At 62.7% G+C, this 22,535-nt stretch overlaps 1 protein-coding gene across 2 annotated transcripts in view; it reads right to left on the bottom strand.

The window, feature by feature from the left end:
• The window catches only part of Rbm19 (RNA binding motif protein 19), a 98,139-nt gene that overhangs the window by 7,975 nt on the left and 67,629 nt on the right, over nucleotides 1-22,535 (bottom strand). For both annotated transcript variants that reach the window (XM_046456506.2, XM_058583150.1), the window contains exons 22-23: nucleotides 11,852-11,957; nucleotides 2,690-2,810 (exon numbers count right to left, since the gene is read on the bottom strand). In XM_046456506.2, the coding sequence (XP_046312462.1) occupies nucleotides 2,690-2,810; nucleotides 11,852-11,957 (227 nt within the window). The remainder of the gene's footprint in view (nucleotides 1-2,689; nucleotides 2,811-11,851; nucleotides 11,958-22,535) is intronic.

Genomic DNA, 22,535 nt, shown 5'->3' with positions numbered 1-22,535 from the left:
GTCGGAGAGGGAAGAGGGACAGGGACGGTGGCGAGGCGGGGTGTCCCTGGAAGGGCGGGTCGGGTGGAAACTGGCCCCCCTTGTCACCCAAGGCAGCCTGGTCTGAGCTCTGGGTCTCCCCCAAGCTGATGATGAGGCAGGACAGCGGCCACTCCACCTGACCAGTCCTGCTGCGTACAGAGCTCCTACTCTGCACCAGGCTCGGCTGCTGGCTCCACGCAGGTGGCCAGGTGGAGCGCCAGCCTGAGCACCACTCCCTGCTGTCCACCCCGCTGCCCTCCAGGCGAGGACGCAGGACTCCTCCCGCGTCTCGCCCTCTGCCCACAGTCGGCCTGGCTGGGCGGGAGGTGGGGAAAGCGGGAGTGGCCGTGAGGGGAGCAGCGCAGCTGAGCGTCCTCACCTTCCCCTCCAAGCCCCTGGCGAGGGCCACCTACGCCCTTACACAGACAGCAAAGATGAGCACGCCGGGTCAGGGGACAGGCATGAGGACCAGCGACCAAGGCTCAGTCAGCAGGTGGCTCAAAGCCAGGCTTGAATCCTGACTGCCATCAGCTGCTGGGGGCCCTGAGAAAGTGACTTGCCCTCTCTGTGCCTTGGCTTCCCCACCTCACACGGGAAACACCAGGGTCGTGAGGGCTGATGCCCGTGGAGGCACACAGCCAGCCCCCGGGCCCACGTCAGGCCCGACAGGCCAGCTGCCCAGCAGTGACCACGAGCATCACACAGCTTGCCCATCAGGTGCCGGCCTTCACCTGGGCTCCTCGGGGACCAGGGAGGCTGGTCAGGGGGGGCTGCATGCTCCGGGCCCTCAGGTTTTCTGTCCCCACAACGCCACCCAGGTCAGCAGCTGGGCTGAGAAACGGAAGCCCAGGGCAGGGCAGACTCGGGTGCCTCAGGCTGGCCGCATGGGCTGCAGTGAGGACCCCACTCGTCTGCTCTGGCCACCCACTATCCCCGAGGACTGCTCGCCGGCCCCAGTGTCAGTGCTGCACCCGCCTTCCGCTCCCTCCACGGGAGTCCTCTGTCTAGCCTCTGCTTGGCAGCCTCCCCCTGAGCTCCGAGTACCTTCCTGGCAGACCTCAGGCCAAAGCCAGGGCCAGGGAGGGAACTGGGCATGGATCCCGCCTGCCCAGAGCCCTGCCAGAGCCTGCAGGCTCCGAACAATGTGACTTTAACACAATGAGCTGGGTATTTTTTCCCACAGGAAAGGGCACAGAGGGAACATGGCCCTGCCGGGAGGGCAGAGGCCTACGGCCCTGTCCAGACAGGCCAGCTGCCGCGGGTGCCTCAGGGGCCCCGAGAGGGGAGGGCTGTCGCCAGGCTCCACACAGCATACACCCTGCCTGGCAGTGGCCTGCGCCTGGGACCCCAGTGCTCGAGTCGGGCGGGGAACTGAAGGTCCCAGGGGTCACAGTCACCTTGCGAGTGGGTGACCCCAGTTTTCCCATCTGCAAAACGGGCTGAGCTCGCCCACTTCAGAGGCCGTGGAGGGCGGGGACTGCATCCCGCAGGGTTCACGGCAGGGCTGTGACCGGCCCCTATGGCTAAGCCACCCCCAGGGCTGATCCCAGGGGCGCTTCCGGCAGAGCCTCCCACTGGGGAGGGGGCTATCCGTGGACCTCAGCTTACTAACCGGGCTTCTCTCCCACCAGGGCAGTAGTGGGGGCAGGGGAGGGACAGTCCCTTACACAAACATTTGCCGAGGGTGCATTCGGGCCTGTCAATGCCAGTCGATAGGGACGCGTTCCTTTTCTGCACGTCAGGACTTGGGGACTTACTGAGATCGAGGTTATCTGCTGGCCTCTGTGTCTCTGGTTTCACATTCGCCCTGGCTCAAATGTCCCCAGAGGGGAACCCGAGACCCACAAAGATGGGCACAACAGCCCCACGTGGCCGGCGTGGGTTCCATGAGGACAATGAACCACAGAGGCCAACACAACAGGGCGAGAGACAAGAGGGATGGGGAGGGCAGGCGTCCAGGATAAAGAGGGACCAAGGGGCAAGACACCATGGTACAGAGGACAGAGCGGCACAGTCAGGCCCTGCCCGGGTCTGGGAAACAGCATGGGGGAGCAGTGGAGCAGGGCAGCCAGGGTGGGCAGGGCGGCCTCTGTAGGCCTGGCAGGTGGGCCACACCCGAGGCCTCCGGCTGCCGCTGAGTTCCGAGGACGTTCTGGGGTCCAGCGGGCTGTCAGAGGCCCTGCTCTCCAGCCCCAGCTTCCCTGGCCAGCAGCAAACAACTGCTCCTGGCTCCAGGTCCCCTTGGCTCTCAGATGCCCCCCAGGATGGGCCTGAACGACAGGCAGAGACACAGGAAGGCACGTGTCCCAGGACAAGGAGGAAGATTGCAGGCACCTCAGCACCATGGTTGGCCACAGGAGGGACTGTCCTGGCCCCATCCTGGAGCCTGGCTCCCCAGGCAGATGGGAGAGGGTCTGCACTCCCTACCAGATGACCCGTCCAACAGACCAGGAGGGGAAAGAGAGTTGGCACCTGTCCTCTGTCACCTGGCCCCAAAGCGAAGGCACCCGAGAGGGAAAGGAGGCCTCCAGGGGCCAGCCTCCTGCCACGGGGACAGGAGGGTGCTGCCCGGCACTGGGTGCGGGGGGCCTTGGTGGTGCTCTTGGGGCCCAGCCCCTCCTCCCTCCCAGGAAGCCCCGGTTGAGGCCCAGTCCCCACGCTCTCCTACCGTGGAAGTGCTCGGCCGTCTTCCGCCGCAGGGCCTGCAGGGTCACCTCGGAGTCTGCCCACTCCAGGACTAGCCTTCGGCCGTACAAGTGGGTGCTGTGACACAGGGCATTGAAGGCTCTCTGAAAGGGGACAAGAGACAAGGCAGTGCTTGAGACTGAGGCCTGATGATGCGGGGCTTGGGGCCGGTCTGTCCATGAGTCGTTGTTTACAGGTACGCTGCGAGGGCCCGAGCACCATCACAGCCTGCGTGGGCCCGCCGCCTGGCTAGGGCCTCACTCCTGTGTTACGCCCACTACGCACAAGGTGCTCCATTAGCAGGCTCCCCGCCCCCCACCCATCAGCCACAGGAAGCCCAGCTCCATCTTTCCCCCGCATGACAACTGTGCAGCCCTGTGTCACTTGGTGCCACTCTCCTTTGCTGGCCCCAGTGGCCCTGTCTTCCACATTGTTCTTCAGTAAGTCCCCTGTGGTTTCTGCTGACTCCTTGTGAGTCCCCTGCCCTTCCGCTGCCCGTGCCCAGCCCTGGCCCTGCAGCTGGGGGCCTGGCACACGCTCCTCCTCTCCCTCCTTGCTGTTCGGACCTCCACACTCGGCCCAGTTCCCTGTCTTTACGTGCGGGATCACGTCAGGAAGGCTTCCTGTAGGGTTTCTGCTTTTTGGGTCCTGGGAACTGAACCTAGGGGTGCTTCACCACTGAGCCTGTTGACTTTTTATTGTGAGACAGGGTCTCATTAAGTTGCTCAGGGCCTCGCTAAATTGTGAGGCTGGCTGTGAACTTGTGATTCTCCTGCCTCAGCCTCCAGAGCTGCTGGGACTGCAGGCGTGAGCCACAGCTTCATGATCCGGGTGATCGAATCCCTGTCTCTGGATGGGAACGTCAGTGTGAGCCAGTGCGGAGCTAGGGGGAGACAGAAGAGGTGATGTGAACAGTCCCAGGACAGGGTGGGGCTCACAGGGGTGGTCCCAGGGCCAGTTGTCTGTGCCCCTGATGTCACCTCACCCTTTTCTCGGCAGAGATAAGGGAGGTGCTGGGTTTGAAGAGGCCCAGGCCCAGGTGTCCCCGACAGGGTTGGAGAGTGAGAGGGGCCTGTGCTCTGCACTGGGTCCTGGACAGCAGCCCTGGGACTGGACGAGGAGCGGGTTCTGTCCCTCCTGCTCCCCTGAGCCGAGATGCCTGGAAGCCGGGAAGGCCTTGGCTCTCACCCACGAGGAGTCTGGACAGTTGAGCTGTGTCGGGGCCACCCCAGGGCTCAGATGACTGAACTAGGAGGAGGCAGCCCGGGTGAGGGGACAGTGGAGGAGGGTGGGCGCTCATCTGGCAGGAGCCGTGCCACCAGGGGTCCGCTGCATGGAGACAGGCTGAGTGACGAGGCCACAAGCCGAGGATGCCAGGCACTGTGGCTGTCTTGGAGGTCCTCCAAGGACCGGCCCTGCTGACCTCCACTGTGGACGCACAGCCTCTGGGGCCCACAGAGGGTGCCCTGAAGTTGCTGGAGCTGCCTGGGGCAGGCACCTTGTCCCACAGTCCCAGGAAGCAAGTGGTGACACCACCGGACCTCGCCCCTGAGGGCAGAACTCACCCAGGACACCCAGTGCCCACCCGGGAGAGGGAGGGACGGGAGGGGTGGAACATAGCCCTGAGCACAAGTGGCCAACGGAGGGATGGTACGGTTCTGAAGAGGGCCAGGTGCGGGGAACTGCGTCTTCCCTTTTTTTTAACTTTAATTTTAAAAACCCTCCTGGCAGCCAGCAGAGCCTCTGCGCTTTTTCCAGGCGGATATAAAAATGCATCTGGACTCGGAGCCGAAATGGCCCATTCCGAGCTCTAAACACACGCGCTCTCAGCTGGCGAGGAAGAGAAACGGCCTGGTAGGGGAGCGGGGCTTGGAGGGGGGAGAGGAGCTGGTGGGGAGCCTGGCATGGCGGCAGTGCCATCCTGGTGCCAGCGTCGCTGAGGAGTGTGTCCGGGATATGGGGGTGGGGGCGGCCGAGAGCAGCATCTGCTGGATTCTCGGCCTCAACCTGGAAGAAGGCGAGGAAGCCGGGGAGGCGGCCCCCACCGGCCCAGCCTCTGCCTCCTGTGGCCTCCCGTGTGCGCGCCTTACCCTGGGAAACAGTTCTCACTCCTGGGCCTGGAGGATTGGTGTGGGTCCCTAAACCATCTCCTGGCTCCCCGATGTTGCCCCTGATCCTTTCCATCTCCTCTGCGCTCCTCCGACACTTAATAATGGCCTCTCTTTGAAAGGCTTTCAGGCTCACGGAGGGGTGACGGTCAGCCTGGGATGGGCTCTGTGGCTGGCTAGCTGGGTTCAAATCCCTGTTCACTGTGTGATGTTGGGCAAACTGCTTAACGTCTCTGAGCCTCAGCTTCTGCCCGTGGAAAGGAAAGGCAGCAGCAGTGAACGGGGAGGGTCCTGCTGCAGGCCGCTGTTGTGCGTTGGACTTTTCACTCCCACCACAGAACAGGGGCAATGGTAGGTTGACACACAGCTCTGTGTGACAGTTACCACACAGTATGTGGCTCTCCAAAAATAGCAGAACCACCCTCCAGTTCCATCCCCGCAGGTTAATGGGAAGTCAGGCTGCGTTCCCGGGTGCCCACGGCCTTGGTGGCTGGAATCTGGTGGCCTCAAAATGTCGTAGGCAGCAGGGAGGACACTGATTCCAGGCTAAATCTGGCCTTGGATAATCCAGAGTGACTGGGCTTCATTGAAGAAGCGTAATGAGAACGTGTTGGGTGGCAGCTTGTGGGGGCGAGGGGGGGCGCGGAGGAAGAAGACGGCCCAGGCTCCAGGGGACACCGAGGCACAGGAAGGTGCCAGGCGGGGCGGGGGAGTGCAGGTCCCCTGTGACAGGCCAGGTCTGCCAGCTGCTTCCCCCTAGGCTGAGCCCACTGGGCCACGGCCACGTCCCCACCTTCCTAGGGTCAGCTCAGGGTGGCCTGTGCCCAGCAGCCTTGGTCCCTTGCAGGGCTCGGGGCTCCTGCGGCTCAGCTCCACTGAGGACCCCACTGAGGACCCCTTGGGCCACCTCCCGCCCTGGGCTGACGCTCTCCTAGTGTCACGATCTCTTGGCTTCGAGGAACTGCGAGCACTCGGCCCCCAGCTCAGAGAGGACTCTGTCCTTCTGTCGCAGCGAAGGGAGGGATGAAGGGGCCGGGCCCACGCAGGGCCCACACAGGCCGGCTTCCTCCTTCCTTGGGTTTCGGTGGCTCCACGTCCCACCCCTGGCTTAAGCCCTGGAAGGCCCCGCCCTTCTCCCACGGGCTGCAGCAGAAGCCCGCCCAGCGCCCAGCACACCTGGCCTCCTCCCGGCAGCTGCTCCCGGGCCTGGCCTTGACCCCTGCAGGGAAGGCGCTGTGTCCCTGCCACCTCAGTGGTGCACTGTGCGCAGAAAATAAATACCCAGAGAGACCGTGGCTTCTCCTCACTGAGGGTCTCTTGCCGGCTCCCTTGCAGCCTCTCCCCTCAGCCCGCCAAGACGGGACAGGCCAGGAGCACGTCAGGACTGGGGAGCGAGTCTGGGACCCTGACTGGACACATAGCCCTGGTCTGGCACTGCACCCAACGTGCGTGACTGTAGTCGGGGACTGTGACCCATGCTGCAGGATCGAGAGACCGAGCCCCCGCTGGCTTGCTGGGCAAGACTAAGGTCCAGGATGGAGCTCTGAGTCTGTAGTCGTCGGCAAAGAGAAGGCCACGGGGGGGCCACCCTGTCCCTGGGAGCCCCTTCCTGTGGTTTTCTGACAGCGGATGCTGGCCATTCCCAACTACCCCCCCCCACCCCCGTAGGAGGTGACTCCTGGGCACCATGGCAGGGCTCATACACGCGGGTTTCTGCTCAGGTGAAGTGATGGGGGCCCAGCTCAGAGGTGGGACGAGGTGGGCACTCCTTCCCTCTCGGCCCTCACCTTTCCTCCAAGCGTCCTTTGTCTAAGTGAGGTGACAGTTCTCTACTGTCACTGGTCCCTGGTGAGTCCCTCAGCCCTATTGGGCCCACACACCCGTCTGCCTTTGAACTGCAGCCATGTGCGTGCTTGCGTGCTCTGACCTTGACCCTGGACCTTGACTCCCTGGGTGCCTGAGCTCCTGGAGGGCAGGTGGGGCTCCTCTCCAGACAGCAACTTGAGCCCTGGGAAAACGGCAGCCCCTGGGCACACTGACCACAGCTGCCCAGAAATCCTGGCCTTGGCTCTCCTCTGAGTGGGGCACGGCCCACAGGTCTGGGGAACCAAGTCTCCCACCACCTTGTCTGAACCCCACGACGTCAGTGGTGTGGGGTGACGGTGCAGGTGGACTACGGCCATCTTGAAGAGCAGGAGGTCCTGGAAGCTGCCAGCGCCGCGGGTCTGACCTTTCCACAGCCTCCCTGGGGACACTCTCCTCCTCCCAGCAACAAAAGCCCACTGCACGCCCTTGGCAGGACTTCAGTCCCACGTGGCTGCGAGGGCTGCCTGGCTCCTGGGCAGAGCCGGGCATGGATCCTGTCCTGATGCCCAGGGTGCCCTCCAGGCCCCTCCGGCTCCCTGGGGAGCTGTCCTGGCAGAGCCCGAGGGTACACAGACCACGCCAACATGCCCCCAGCCAGCAGTGACCTGCCCCTGAGCTGGCTAAGGATCAGCCCAGGGCCGCCGACTTCTGGGGGACGTTCTGATGTCGCCCCCCACAGTGGGTACGGTGGGTGCTCCGGGACAGACCCATTCCCTGTGTCCCACACGCCAGGTCCTGAGAGCCACCTCTCAGCAACCCTGCAACCCCTGCCAACCGCTCCTGGTCTGCGTGGAGGGAGAAATATCTCCCGGTTTGTGGGGTCTGTGCACAACAAAGAGTGACTATGGGCCCTTCTGAGAAATGACACCATGTGGCGGAGTACGCTTCTGAGACAGATACCCACAGGCCTGTCCCCAGCCTGTGGCTCCCAAACCATCTCCCTCCCACAGTGGACTCTAAGGTGACCAGGGCTGGGAGAAGCCTGCTCCAAGCTCCCTCGGACGGAGGCAGGTGTGGGGCCTGCGCCCTGTGGCTCCCTAGGTGCCCACCCCTGGCTCGGGGGGGGGGGGGCTTGTGAGAGCGCGGGAGCCGCCAGCTGGAGGACCCCACAGTCGGCCGCACCGTCTTCCACAGTGAGAGGAGGCGGCTGCCAGAGCCCGCCGCCATGGCGCTCGGCTCCCCCGCGTGTTTATTTAAGCCGACACATTGCTCTGCTAATTGGATAACATTCCATGTGAAAATAGACCTTTTAAAACAACAGCAGCGGCGGCAAATAAAAACAGCTGCAGCCGCAGAAGTACAAAGGCACGGCCGGGGAGGAGGAGGAACCTCGAGCAGCTCTTCCCCAGGCCGCCCTCCCCGTGGCCCTTTCTTCCTTCCTCCATGACCGCTTGGGGGACGGGGGCTTCTAAGAGGAATCCCAGTGGCCATTGGTGGCCACTCAGCCAATGGGGACCTGGCTGGGAGCCCTAGTACATGTGTGTTGGTTCCTGGGCTGGCCTCAGGCTTGGCCAGGGGGAGGCAGGGAGGTTGAGCCTCTGCAGGGAGGCATGAGGAATGCCACCCCTTTTCTGGGGACTGGAGAGGCTGTTCTTAGAGATGCTCCCAGGGACAGCCTCTGGCCTCTGTCAAGGTGTCCCTAAGAGGTGGCACAGAGATGGCACTGGGTTAGGGGACCCCACAGATGAGGCGGGAGGGACCACTGTGCCCAGCTGGCGAGCCCTGGCTGTGGGCCTGTGAGCAGGACGCAGGCCTCGGGGCCTCCGTGTCTCTAGGCGCAGAGGCCTCCTGCCCCGTCCTGAGTCCTGCCAGGATCAAAACACGACGCTTATGGTATCCAGTGCTGTCCTGCTGAATGCAGGACTCTGGAAGCCCGCCAGTGTTTTCCATCAGAGACCTCCCCGTGCCTGGGGGCAGCAGTGGCCCAGGACCTGGGGAGGCCCCTGCATTCAGGTAAGGGTGGGTCCTGGGCATCCTGTGATGCCCCCTCGGCCCCTCAGCCCCTGTGTCCTGCTCCCTGGCATGACGTGGGGAGGATCTTTAAAAATGCTGGGTCTTCACACCTGGAGGTCTAGCTGATACCAGCGTTGTCGGGGGACTGGCATTCACTGCTGGGGACATCAGGGCTCCTAAGATGTCCTGGGCTGGGAGGATCTGCCAGCTCGCCATCCGCTTCCTGTGGGAAGGGCTCCGGTCACCAAGCCTGTGACAAGGGCGGATGGCCCGGGCCTGCCCGTGGCAGGGCATTAAGCAGCGGGCTGGGGCTGGGCTGCCCATCGGCCCCCAGGCTCCACGGGGCGGCTGAGCTTGGCTCGCGCTCCCAGGAGTTGGGGCAGGACCCGGGGGAGGAGGAAGCTGCTGAGAGACGCCCCTGGGGTCCCAGGCGCCCTGCGTGAGGGGCCACGTCTCGTGCCGAGGTGGCACCCACAGGTGCCTGTCTGTCCCTGTCTTTCCCAGCTGCCTGGGTGCTCTGAGCTCAGCCCCTGCAGCCTTCAGGGGGCCCCTCCCCAGGGTTCTGTCCAGTCTGGGGCGTGCCTGATGGGGGAGGGGCCAACAGATCTGTCCCCTCGTGTGTGGAGTGGGACTGGGTCTCTGGAGAAGGGACAGAGGACTCAGAGTCCTTTCCTTGTTTAAGGATGACAAAGGTAGCACCTGCTCAGGGCCACTGTGGAGACTGATGTGGAGGGGAAGGGACGCCGTGGGACTTGCCTGAGGCAGGTGAGTGGACGGGCAGCTGCTGGGGGAGCGCTGACCTGGAGTTGACCCCTGGTCCCCGACAAGCCTGAGAGCTCCATGGCCTTGGCTCCAGCCCACGTGCCCACTTGTACTGGGGCTCCCATCCAGGTCCCCATTGGCAGAATGGTCACTAACGGCCACTGGGATTCCTCTTAGAAGCCCTTGTCCCCCCAGCCTGTCATGGAGGAAGAAAGAAAGGCCTGGCTTGCCCTTCCCTTCCCTCTTCTCTGATCCTCTCCCCCTGTCCGAGGATCACTTGGGACCAGCCTCTTGACATAAGAAGTGGCAGATGCCCAGTGACCACCTGCTGCCCCTCACGAAGGGCACCCGAGCCGCGCCAGCTGCAGAGGGCATGCAGTCAGGGCCTGCACACTGGCGGGGATTCTGCAGCAGGACTGGCCCCAGGGCTTCTGCTAGGAGGGCAGCTCAGGCAGTGTGGCCGGGGCGGGGCCAGGAGGCTGCTCTCGGGAGGTGACAGGGTACCTGGCTCTGAGGGCTCAGAGCCGCTCCCCTTCCTCAGGCCCATGCCTGTGAGCTGGCCTGGTGTTCAGAGCATCCAGAGCAGGAGGACGGAGGAGCGAGGCGGCTGTCCCCGCGAGGCAGACAGAGCGGCTGTCTCTTAAGAGCTATGGCTGGAACTTTCTGGAAGTGGCTCACTAGGTGTGGGGACGGTGAGGGCCTGTGCCGGCGCAGGGAGGGAAGGGCTACAGGTCCATGGGGGTCAGAAGCAGCTGCCCGGCGGAGGAGAGGGTGGGATGAGCCACCCCCGAGGGCCGGGGGGCCTCCCTCCTTCTTCCAGGAGCCAGAAATGGAGGCAGGGAAGGGACAGTGGGGAGCAGCCGCCACCTCCAGACCCGAGTGCCGTGTCACGGTGACCCAAGCTCAGGCTAGAAGGGGGCGTCTTGCTCCCTGCCCTTTCCCATGCCTCTCCCTGGGTCACTCCATTGTGGCCACCCCTGCGTCACCCTCACGGCAACAGGAGGCCGGGCTGGCCTGTTCCCGGAACACCCGGCACCCAGGCCCCAGGCCACTCTGCAAGGAACTGCCACCACGCCACAGGGGAAGGAGGCGCAAAGCGGGCCGCTGGCCCACGTTCACATGGCGGGCGATGCAGCACTGGGATGCTGACTGGCAGTCTGGCCTCGTGGTTTGTGCGCCAACCTCCCGTGCTGGCCACAGCCTGCTGGGGTGTTTCCCAGGCCCACTTGCCCGGTACGAGCAGCCGGTGGAGCCACACCTATGCCCAGCGCTGGGCTCCACAGAGTAAACCCACCCACGGCCCCCAGGCAGGGTTGGCGCGGCCATCCGTGAGCCCGCCGGGCCGTATAACTGCCCTCTGCCGCCTCCCGTGCTGCCCTGGGCCTGCTGCCCTGGGCCTGCTGCCCGAAGGGCTGTACCTCAGACCCTGATGGGAGGCACGGAAAGGCTGCCAGACCAGGAGGGAGGAGCAGGCGTCCAGATGAGCGTGGCCACAGCCCAGGCACCTGGTGCAAGGCGTGGGGACAAAGGCTGGCAGGACCCTCCGGGGTATTCCCAGGGCCTACAGGGGCTGTGCGGTGATCTGGAGCTGCACCTTGGGCTCTGTGCCAGCTGACCCCTCACTGGGACCCTCGTGACACCATGGTGCATTCAAGAAGCTCCTGCTTTCCTGAAGGACTCCCCGCCAGGGCGGAGGGCACAGGGCCACCAGCATGGCCTCCCTGTGGCTTCCCTTCACCTCGAGGGGGCTGAGGCCAGAGCTCCCAGAGGGAAGTCCACGGCCATGGCCCTGCAGGCACCTTTCTTCTGGAGCTCGGGGCTGAGGGTGCAGTGACCAAGGACACAGCGGGGACGCCTGCTGGTGGCAGGTGAGAACCCGGCACCCACGGCAGGGCCAACTTGTTGTACCCAAATTCGGAGCAGAGGCCCCACTTCAAAAGGCCGGGGCTGGGCTCAGTGGCAGAGCCCTGCTGGCCCTTGCGAGGCCCTGGGTCGAGTCCTCAGCACCACAAACCTCTGACCAGCCAACCAAGCATGGCGGGACGGCCACAGGGACGCGCACAGTGTGCATGTGGGGCCACCGGGGCTGCCTCCCACGTACAACCAGCACCAGCCACAGCCTGGCTGGGGTGCGAGGGTGACGGGGAGAGGTGTCCCCACGGGCCGCCCCTGGAACCTTCTGCTCTCCTCTCTGAGCGCCTTTCCACACAGCACATTGCCCGCCTTGGGGAGAGCTGGACGGCAGAGCCCTCTCTGGTGTGCAGAGGCCTGGGAAACCCGCAGCCTAGGCTCCTGTATGGGTGCAAGGGAGCAGCCCTGTCCCATGTCACGGACGTAAACCCAGAGCGTTCCCTCCCAAAGTGCAGCATGAATTAGCACGGTCAGGAAAAGGGACACAAGCTCGGGAGTGGCGTGTGCTGCACTGAAGAGGCCCCGAGCCTTCCCCAGGTTCTCACCTTGGCATCCTGCTTTGTAAGGAAGTCCACAAAGCCGAAGCCCCTGTGCGTGCCTGTCCCGGTCATCTTCTTGGGCAAGCGGACCGTCTTCAGCTCTCCGAAGGTGCTGTGGACAGAAGCAGATGGGGTCTGGGCTCAGGGGCCTGCAGAGGGTGGGGCAGCCGGAGGACGGTCACACGTGCACCCAGGCAAACGCGGCACACCCATCAGGCCCAGGGTGGCTCACAAGGGGAGGTCATTTTCAGCTCCACTCCAAGAAGCTGCCGGCTGGGGCGCCCTGTCCTCCCCTTCCTGACGGGGAAGCCAGTCCCGGGGGGACCCAGGCTTGTGCCCGGGTAGCCAGGCCAGAGAGGCCCCGGGTTCTGGGCGTGGGGCCTGGTCCACGTCCAGGTCCAGCTGGCTGCACGGGAGCCCCAGGCTGAGCAGGTGAGCAGGAGCGGTGGCTCCCAGGACTGGCACCTAGGAGGTGCCTTCAGAGCTTGCGCTGGATCGACACAAAGCTCCTTCCTCCACACCACGTCCCCTCCCCTGAGCTGTCCTTTGATATCTGTGAGCCAAAGCCAGGCAGCGCTCTGCCGAGAACACGGCCCTCCTGTCGCAGGGATCACACAGGTGACACGCCAACCCCGTGGCCTGCTCTCCCCAGAGACGCAGGACAAAAGGCCCAAGCTTCCTCGGGGCCTCCCTGGCCCTCTCCTAGCCTGCCCACCCCCAGCCCCCTCCTAGTGTCCGTTTATCAACTGCAGACGCACAAATTGCTGCCGATAAATATTTAACGTGCGGCTCTGCAGAGAGGGCTGGCGCATTTGAAAATCTACACACACCCGCGGCCCCCGGCTCCCACATGCCCCCGTCGGTCCAGGATGCTTCAGGGCCAAAGACCGACCAGGGACAAACACAGGGAAGGCCGTCAGCCCTCCTCAAACGACATAAGCTGAATCCGAGGTGTTAACCCGCGGCCGCCGGCATGACCAGGCATCTGCCAGCCCGATTTCTGCCGGCAGGACAGCGTGCAGAAGCCACCTTATGAGGCCTCAAAATGAATCCGCACGTCTCCTCGCAGCTCCCCGGAGCCCGGCCCCTCCTGGCACCTCCTCTGTGCAGACGAGGAATGGCACTGGCCACGAGGCCAGCTTCGCGGGGACAGGAGGAGCCAGAATGAAGTCTGTCCATCTTCCCGCTGTGAGGAGGTTCCTGTTCCTCTGGGGGGGCGCGGGCTGGGGACACAGGCCAGGCAGGTGGGACAAGGAGGTGAGTCTGGAGAACAAGCAGTGCAGTCCCCAAACCTGCTTTATCCTGCCACCTAAAGGCCAACGTGCCCCATGGCAGCCAGGCGGCCTCTCAGGTCCCCGCCTCGCATGGGGCTGGTGAGCAGCTCTCTGCTGGGCCCCTTCAGATACCTGACCTTCTGGCTCCAGTTCTTCAGAGAGGCACAGGGACCCCAGGGATGATGTGTGTGGTGGCCACAAGGACTGGGGTCTGTGGGCAAGCCTGCGGGTCCAGCACTGGAGGGCCCGGTCCCTCGACCCAGCCATAGTCCCCATTAGCTCACAGCAGCCCTTTCTGATGTCCCCAAGACATGACTGGAAGCCACCTGCAAGGCCAGGGCTTGCTGTGGGGTGGACGCCTGTCTGTCTTCGGCCTCCCCGGGGCTGGAGGTCAGCCCTGCGCAGTGGGAACCACAGCATCTGCAGCAAGTTCCGCAGGGACACCTGGAGACAACCTGAGCCAGCCAACAGGGGACAGCAGCCTCCCCTCCCAGGCAGAGGATGAGGGGCACGTGCAGACATGCTCATCAGCAGCCTGTCCCCAGGGTGGCAGAGCTGGAGAACGAGCGTCCGGGCCTGGACTCTGGGCCAAACAGTGTGGCCACCCTGCCAGCCACTGTCAGGAGCCAACCTGGCCAGGTTGACATGAGCAGGAGGCCCACGAGGGGGCCAGGAAAGCCCCCCACAGTTCAGTGATTGCCCAACACCAGGGGGCAAGAGGGGGGACAGCCTGAGCCTTCTGCCCTCCGGTGCCAACCCCGACTTGTGCCCGCGGGGCCCACAGCCTTCTGCCCTCTGCGGCCTCAACCTCTGCCCAGGTCTCTCAGCCCTCGTTTCTGATGAGCCAGCCTGTGAGTGTGCGAGAGACAGAGAGAGAGAGAGAGGGGGGGGGAGTGGGGGATACACAGAGGGGGAGAGGGGGGTGGAAGGAAGGAGGGAGAGAGACAGGGGAAGGGAGGGGGACAGAGAGAGGGGGGGACAGAGAGAGGGAGGGGGAGAGGGGAGAAAGAAAGAGGGAGCAATGGGGGAAGGGAGAGGGAAAGAGAGAGGGAGAGGTGGGAGAGAGAGAGATGGAGGGAGAGACGAAGGGAGAGGGAGAGAAGGAGAAGGGAGGGCGGAGGAGGGAGCCTGCGGCGCTCACCACCCCGCTGCAGCCCAGTGGCAGCTGGACGCCTGGTGCATGGCAAGCAGCCAGGGGTCTGGAGAGGGTGAGAGGTGGAGAGAACAGGCTGGCTAGGCTTCTGTGGCCAGTGGAAGAGGTGCTGCAGAGCTCGGCAGGGGGAACTGTGACAGAGGGACAGTCTGGGTTCACCACAGAACTCAGCTGGGGGCCTCAGGGAGCCCTGGCCTGGGGCTTCCAGACGGACCTCTGCAGGCCAATGGAAGCTGTGTCTGAAAACCCTGGCAGCTTCAGGGAAGTGGCTCTGGTGAGCAGGTTCTTTCTTCTACTAACAGGACGAGAGGGAGCGGGCTAAGGTAGAGCTGGAGGATTGGAGTTAGAACTTAGAAGGAACTTTTTGAAACCTGCAGACACTTCCGGAAATGTCTGGCTTCAGCACCAAATGTACTGAGGCTTCAGCATGCCATCATTGCTGCCACGGTGCCAGCCATCAAGGAGTGCCTGCCAGGGCTGGTCTTTGAAACATACCATCTTCAGGGGTAAGGGCAACTGGGGACAACAGTGACACCACCTATTGGTTTACAAAAAAAACCAAGGGCCAGAGAGAAGGCTGTTGGCCAAGTCCTCAGGACCTGGGACCTGAGGCCCAGGACCACTCCTGTCCTGGAACAACGCAGGGACAGCAAATGGCCCTGGGCACTCGTGTGACCATGTGGGATATCCTAACGCCAATGCTAATGATCACAGAGATATCGAAAGAGAATTAAAAAGAGAGAACAAAGGTCAGGGAGAAAAATTGATGAGGCACCTTTAGCTCTGGGGAGAGAAGTGGGACGCGAACACAGGCCATTCTGAGGCTCTGGCCTGACGCCAGGTCCCAAGTCCTCGGAAGGAGCTTTAGAAGGAAGGAACCTGCCTCCCAGGGCCAAGGCCACCACTGGGGACAGGCTGGGCAGGGCCAGGTCCCAGGGGGAGGGACCTGGCAGGGCCCCCAGCCTCCTCCCCAGCCAGCCTGCTCCCCACTGTGAAGATAATAGAAACCACAAAATAGCAATTACTGTATCCGAAGCTGTGAATGAAGAGGACAGGCCGGGCCTTTAAACACGGCCTCCCTCCCCCAGCCCTCCTCCGCGCTCGCACTTCGGTAACAAACTCACACCTCACTTTTCCAATTATTTCATTCACCTCAGGTTCACCAATTACTCCCCCACGCGCACACCACCCCCTCCGCCATGCTGGGGACGCGTGATTGGTGGCGGTTCGTGGGTCTGCGACAACTGGAGTTTGTTGCCATGTTCCTAATTTCTTGTGGGGTGTGTGGGGTGGGAGGGGTCCAGGCCTGGTAAAAAGCTGGTGTGCACAACGTTTGCACACTGGCCCTGAGGCCCACACAGGTGCGTGCGCCCTGCCACAGTGGTGTGGGTTCCCCTCTGCAAGCTGCAGCCCTGACCTGCCCTGCAGCCCAGGTGCCAGCGAAGAGGGCCGAATCACCTGTGCCCTCCCCAGGGAACGAGGGGCTGGGAAGGAGGCACCAGGAGGAGGGGGCCCTCAGAGCCGCTGTATCATCTTTCCCTGCTCTGCTGCTGCTGAAGGCCGAGCAGGCAGGTGCCAGGCAGGCCCAACCGCCTCTCCCTGTGTGCATGTGGCACTGAGCAGGGGCGCATCCCAAGGAGCCTGGGCCCTGACTCAGGACAGGCGTCCTGATCTCTCACTGGATCTGCTGGCAGAACCGGAGCCAACTGAGTGCGAGCCACATGGGTTGCGGGTGCCCGCTCCCCACCTGCGCCAAGGCACTGCTGCGGAACAAGTCTGGGCCACCCGAGGCAGGGCAGGGAGGTGGGGTAAGGAACAGGCCACAGGGGAGAAACCCTGGCCAGACCTCCAGGCATTAAAAGCCCTTCAAATATGCCACAGCCGCCATCTCCCAGCACACCAGAGGCACACACAACCACGCAGGCTGCCTGGCTTGTACCTTGAGCCCTGTGTGGGCCAGCGCCCGGTGGCTATGTACTGGACCCTCCTGAGTGTGGCACCATGCCCATTTCCAGGTGGAGAGAACTAAGGCAGAAGGAAGCCACATCACTGGGGAGCTGCCACTGGTCTCAGGGGTGCAGACTCGCCCGAGGGCCACGCACAGCAGTGAGCAGAGCTGGGCCCAAGGTGAGTGGCTGTCCCCGGGCCCATGCACCTGCTCCCTGGGTTTACAGAGGCTGCCCAAGCGTGCCAGGGGCCAGGACAAAGTCAACGGAGGGTCAGTGCCTAGACTGGTCCCCAGGGACCCTGTGTCTGGGGGAGAGCTGCAGGCCAGACACGCTCAAGGACCCGGGTGCCCCCAATCCCACCACCAGAGTCTAGAGTGGAAGGTTCCTGACCCTTGCTGGCCACTCCCTGTCCCCGAGAACTTGTGGGTCAATAGAAAGCTCCCCTGGGTAATGGAAGCAGTAAGCTGGCCCTTGGCAGCGTCCTGTCTCGGGGCCCCCTTTCCTTATGGAGCCCCTATGCGGCTTGGGGCCTGGTTGGGGCAGGCAGGGAGACAGGCCAACGGGACACCTGAAGGCAAACCCACCCCTTCACCTCAGCAGGTAGCTTCTGCCGCCCTCACCCCCACCGTGGGCTCCAAGGGCTGTGCTACCTGGGCCTCCTACACTTGGGCCAGTCACCACCCAGGCTGCCTGGCTCCCAGGCCTCCTGCGCCCTTGGTGATCTCGAACTTGTCTCTTGGGACGCGGTGGTACCTGAGGTGCCCTGCCTTCTTCTCTGCCACCTCGCTCCCTCCCCTCTCACTGTGAGGACCCCGGTGATCCTCCTCCTCGGGGCCCTTCACCTGCTCTGCCAGTGACCGGGGCCTCCTTGCAGGGGCACCCCAGGGACAGCTCCTTGCCACTCCACGCTGCCTCCGTCCCGCCAGCCACCTTGTCATGTGTGATGGCTGCCTGAGCGAATTTCCCCCTCCTTCTGCCACAGAGAGGACCTTGCTGACGGCAGGGCTCCTCTACTGCTGTGGCCGCGGCACCCAGCTCTCAGACACTCTCGGACTTCCCTTGTCATGGAGCCGGGCCTGGGGTTCTCCCAAAGCATCGGGTCCCTGTCCTCTGTGCATCGCCTCATCAGGCCATGCACTGTGGAGCAGGCAGGGTCACACTAGGGGGCAGGCTGTCCAGACCTGTGCCGAGGGGGATGCTCTCTCACGGATGTGACCGACAAGCTGCTACGAGGACCTCCCCAAGTGCCTGCCTTTACTCCTCCAGTCAGAGCAAATCTCAGCAAGAATAAAGGGGCCCCCTCAAGCTTTCACCAGGAGCTGAGGACCGTGCCCGTCTGGTGGCAGAGGACGTGGCCCATGCACACAGCCCTGGCCAGGTGTGCACGGGGCCGCTGACAGCCCCGCTAAAGAGGCGGCCCCTGCCCTGGTCCTGCTTGCCCCCTCCCGGGAAGAGCCCCTCTGAGGCTCAGTCCTCCTTCACCCACTGCTTGTGCCAGGGAGAGCCCTGCGCAGGGCCACCTGGCCACCTTCAGCCATGTTCCCTCTCATCTTTGCCTCTTGGAGGCTGAAAACGGCCTGGTTTCTGGGAAAGTGAGAGAGAGGCGCAGAGGACAGTGTTCAGCTTCCCTCAACAGCCTTTCCCGGGGTCCTTGCCAGGCAAGCGTGACCCTCTCGTTTTCTAGATGAGAAGTCTCAGGGGTGAGAGTGAAACAGCATCTCTGAATCGGAGCCGGGGCTGTGTTTCAGACAGACTGAGGCTCTGGTGGAGGGGACCTGGCACTGGAAGGCGAGGCTCCTTGCCTGGCTCTGTCCAGCACCAGCTGGGTGACCCTGGGGAAGTTCTGGGTCAAGAGAAAGACAGATGTGCACAGTGGTGCATGCCTGTGATCCCAGTGACTCGGAGGCTGAGGCAGGAGGATCACAAGTTTGAGGCCAGCCACAGCAACTTAGTGAGGCCCCAAACAACTTGGAGAGAGACTCTAAAATACAAAGTGCTGGGGATGTAGCTCAGCTCCCTAGTACAGAGCCCCTGGGTTCAGACCCCAGCCCCAGGGACAGCAGAGAAAGAACAGAGTGTGGAAGGACACTGGGCTGTTCCAGAGCAGCGAGAGGCTGGCCTTGTCCAAGGTCGAGGCTCCAAGGCCTGAAGGAAGATGAGGTGAGCCGAGGGGGACAGGGCAGGGACATGCAGGGGACAAGCAAACAGCACGAACAGCACCCGGAGCTCATCTGAGACAGCAGCTCTGGGGTGGCAACAGGCCCCAGCTGAGGGCCAGCCTCAAGGGCCACTGCTTCTCCAGGATGGGCAGGGGCCACAGGGGCTCTGGAGCAGCCCCTTTTCAGAAGTCGCCTGCAACCCAGCCTCCTTCTGGCGAGATCTCACATGGCCGCTAAGAACCACACCATCAAAACACGAGAAGCCACCTGCCATCTCCATGACCAAGCTCCATTCTCATGTGGCTTCTCAGGGGCTCTAAGCTCCATGAGGACACGCAGGGCTCTGCCACAGAGACCTTCTGCATGGCGCTCACACCTCTGTGGCCGGGCCTGGCTCGCACAGCAGGGACAGTGTGGTCTGGGGACTGTGGACCCTGCATGCGCCTGGCTAATACCCCAGAGCAAACCCCGTGAGCCGGCACCAAGCTCTGTGCTGGCAAGGACAGTGGGGGGCCCTGCGGGGTTGGCTGAGAGCCAGTGGCCTCCGTTTCCCGCCCGACTGGGTGCCCTCCTGGTGAGGCCGCTCAGGGCGCGCGGCTCCCCAAGGCAGACACTTTCACAAACGTCCTGTGTGCGTGCAGCTGGCTCCCTGTCTACGCATGTCTTTAAATGTTTAGAATTAGCAGATTTAAAGGATGAGATAAAAACCTGAACAGAAATGGAAACCCTAATATCCTCCCCTGCTGCTGACTGGCTCTGCTGAGGACCTTCTCTGGGGCTGCCCTTTGGCTCCCTGAGGGCACATGTTAGGCAGGCACCGTGCCAGGTGTACCCAAGCACACTCTCAAGCCGTCCCCAGCCATCGGGAGGGAGGCTGGGGCCCATTTGGTACATAGAAAAGCCACGGCTTAGGCTGCTTAATAGGTCTGCCAGGTGCAGGCTGCTGGGTGGTGACCCTGGCGCGCCACAGCCTGTACTCCACAGAAGAGCCCAGCCCGGGCAGAGGGTCCAGCAGCAGTGAAGGCTGAGCACTGTCTGCTGAAGCTGAGCACAGCCCTTGTGTGAAGACGAGCGTAAACAGTGGGTTTTGAAAATCAAAGATGATTCTTTTAAACCAGTGCTTCTCAGGCCCTCCCTGAAGGGAGTTGGCTGACCACCTGGGAAGCGGTCAGCATGGCTGACATTAGGCTCTGCGCGCGTCCCTGCCGCCCTCATCAGTCCTTCTGGCTGTGAGCAGCTGGGGTCCCCCTGGAGCAGCGAGAGGAGACGTAGCACTCCTCAAGCTCGGCTGGCCGCAGAGCCCCACTGCCCAGAACCCCCAGCACCTCTCAGGGTACCACAGGCCCCGGGACCCAGCTTGGGGCACGTGGGAGGTAGGAAGAAGATAGATGGCCATTCTGGCAGGCACGCACAACATGTAAAGGGGACAGGTCTTGGTGTGGGTGGCTTTTGCAGGAGTCTGGTTCTGACCCTGAGGGGCGAGTCCCGGCAGCACTAAAAGCCCCAGAGTCTGCAGGCAACCCAGCTGCTGCCACCCCTCGGAGGCTCAGTTTCAATCACCTGTGAAAGGGGAATTGTCACCTCACTGTGCCCGGCCTCTGTCCCCTGTCAGGAGTTATGTTAGTGGGCACTGTTGTGACTGATGCCCTTAACCCTGGAAAGGTCCTGGTGCCGAGCAAGTGATACCTCCCAGGTCCTTCTGCTGGGCACAGGTGACCCCTCCTGGTGACCTCCAGGGGAGGAGCTGAGATAGAAGAGGGACATAGACTCAAGAGGGCCAATGCGGCGACGTGACTTCTGGCCTGCTGCAGAGGGGACAGCTCTCCATCTCACGCACATGTCCTATGATTAGCAGGAACTGTTCCCAGGAGGCACGCCATGGCCCAACTCAGGGCTGAGCCAGGTCTGGGAACAGCTCCGGCTCCCTTGCTTTCCCTGGGGCAGACGGAGACCCTGGGGCGCCCTCTCTTGTTGGTTCACCTCCGTGGCTTGAGTCAGTTTGAGACCCACACTGTGCCCCGCACCACCCTTCTTCGGGTGCCTCCAGCAGGGCTGATCCCATCACAAGAAATTAAAGCGGATGGTTCAGGCTAATGGGGCCGTTGCAAGAACGTGGCCAGCAGAGGTGGCTGTTCAGAACCGTCCCAGCGCCCTTTGGTGTTGTTACCCACCACAAGTGTCTGGGAGGAGGAAGGACAGAGATGACAAGGAAAGGTGAGAAAACTCGGCCCCTTTCTTGTTAGCTTAACCAGCTCGGGGCCTCATCGCGGCAGACGGGCCACTTCCTGTAGTCTCCACTATGCGTGGCACCTCCAGGACAATCCCAGGGACCGTGAAAGACCGGGATGTCACCAGCTGTGGCTACAACTGTCTCCACTATGCTTCCCGCTGCTCCGCCCGTCCCCTGTCTCTGCTGCCCCTGGGAGAACCTCCGAGGGCTGAGCCCCTTCGCCCAAGGCTGCTCCACACCCCCCACACCCGAAGGCCCTGACACTCGTTAGGCTGTCCCGGGGGTTGCTGCCACGAAGCGGGTCCCAGGAACGTGGAACCATGTGGTGGGTGGCAGGAGAAATGGGGTGAGCTCCCCCCAGAACAGCAGGTGGCTGCACGGAGACTGTCCAGTTTGGCCCAAACAGCAGGGCGCCTGCCTCCGGCCCCCACATCTCAGCCTGAGCCAGGCTCCCCGGGAAGGCTGGATTAGGACGGCCACACTGTCTCCGGGAATCGGCAAGCTCTGCTGGGCTCCCACTCTCTGCCTGGCACAAAGACAAAGGGCTCCTCCATTTCTCCTCTTTGGGATCCATTTCAATGCACAAAACTTGAACGTGGACCTCACGTCACTGTGGTACCATGCTGCTCCCCGTGGGCCTTACCCCTGAATTAGGCACGGCCCGTCCTGACTCCAGCTAAGGACATGGGTCTTCCCATGACCTAGATCTTCCCAACCAGGGAGTCTAGCTGGCCCGTGGATGAGTGAGGAGGATGGGAAGGGAAGCAGCCAGAGCTACAGAGGCCGAGAGCACTCTGGGAAGCATACAGAGTGTTGTAGAGTTTCTTTTTTTTGGTACCAGGGTTGAACCTGGGGGCCCTCCACCACTGAGCCAATCCCCAGCCCTTTGGAGTTTTATTTAGATACAGGGTCTCACTAGCTGCTAGGGCCTCGCTAAGTGCTGAGGCTGGCTTTGAACTTGTGATCCTCCTGCCCCAGCCTCCCGAGGCACTGGGATCACAGGCGTGCATCGTAGGGATCTTGAAGGACACGTGTGGGCAGGCAGAGTCCCTGTCACTGACACCACCTTGCACTTCCTCTTCAGGAGGAAGGCACCTGGGAGCCCAGGGAGCCCTGACAGCAGCACGCACCTGCTGAGGTGCTGTCCTCTCTGCTGCACAGCAAGCGACACCCCAGCATCCAGACCAGTCTGCAGGGCTTCCCAGAACCCAGGGGGCAGGCCGTGGAGCAAGGCAGTCACACTGTCATCTCATGAGCTCCCACTGCCTGCCCATATGTGGCTATTGCCACCCCTGGAAGCAAAGTAACCCGGAAGGACAGAAAGGGTGACCCCGCACCAAGTCCCACACCAACTTCTGCCTGTCTCTTGCAGGGAAGCCCTGACCCTGCCCACCCCAGGCGGAAGCCCAGTTCCTGGTCCCTGTAGCGGGTCAACGTGGCAGGCGGTGGAAAGCTTCAAGAAAGGGTGACCGGCAGCCACCAGGAGACCCAGGCACACGCTTTTCCATAAAGAGTGGGACTGCAGTGAGTTTTGGCTTTGCAACTGCTCAGCGCTGCCACCGCAGCAGGACAGTGGCCAGAGGCACTATGTACATGAATGGACATGGCTATGTGCCAATAAAACTCCATTTATAAAAACAGGTGATCGGCACATAAGCTAGAGACTGCTGACCACTAAATTAGACCAAAAAAAAAAAAAAAAAAAAAAGAAAAGAAAAGAAAAGAAAACAACCCCAAAACACGATATGAAGGTACCTGGGAAAGCCCGGCAGCCCAGGGACACTGGTCCAGGGACAGGCAGGGGCCACCTCAACATTCTGACAACGCGCCTGTCCTGCAGCCTGGCCGGGTGTCCCTGCACAGGCAGGAAGGGCACTGAGCACTCTAGGGGGATTTCCACTGAACGGTTGTCATTGTCAGTGGGG

Source organism: Marmota monax, unplaced genomic scaffold, assembly GCF_021218885.2.
Source record: "Marmota monax isolate L192 unplaced genomic scaffold, Marmota_monax_Labrador192_F-V1.1 WCK01_AAM20220418_F8-fsc00185, whole genome shotgun sequence".
In the NCBI taxonomy this organism is placed as follows: domain Eukaryota; kingdom Metazoa; phylum Chordata; class Mammalia; order Rodentia; family Sciuridae; genus Marmota; species Marmota monax.
Note: the sequence above shows the minus strand (reverse complement) of the source record. Positions and strands in the feature narration are given on the sequence as shown.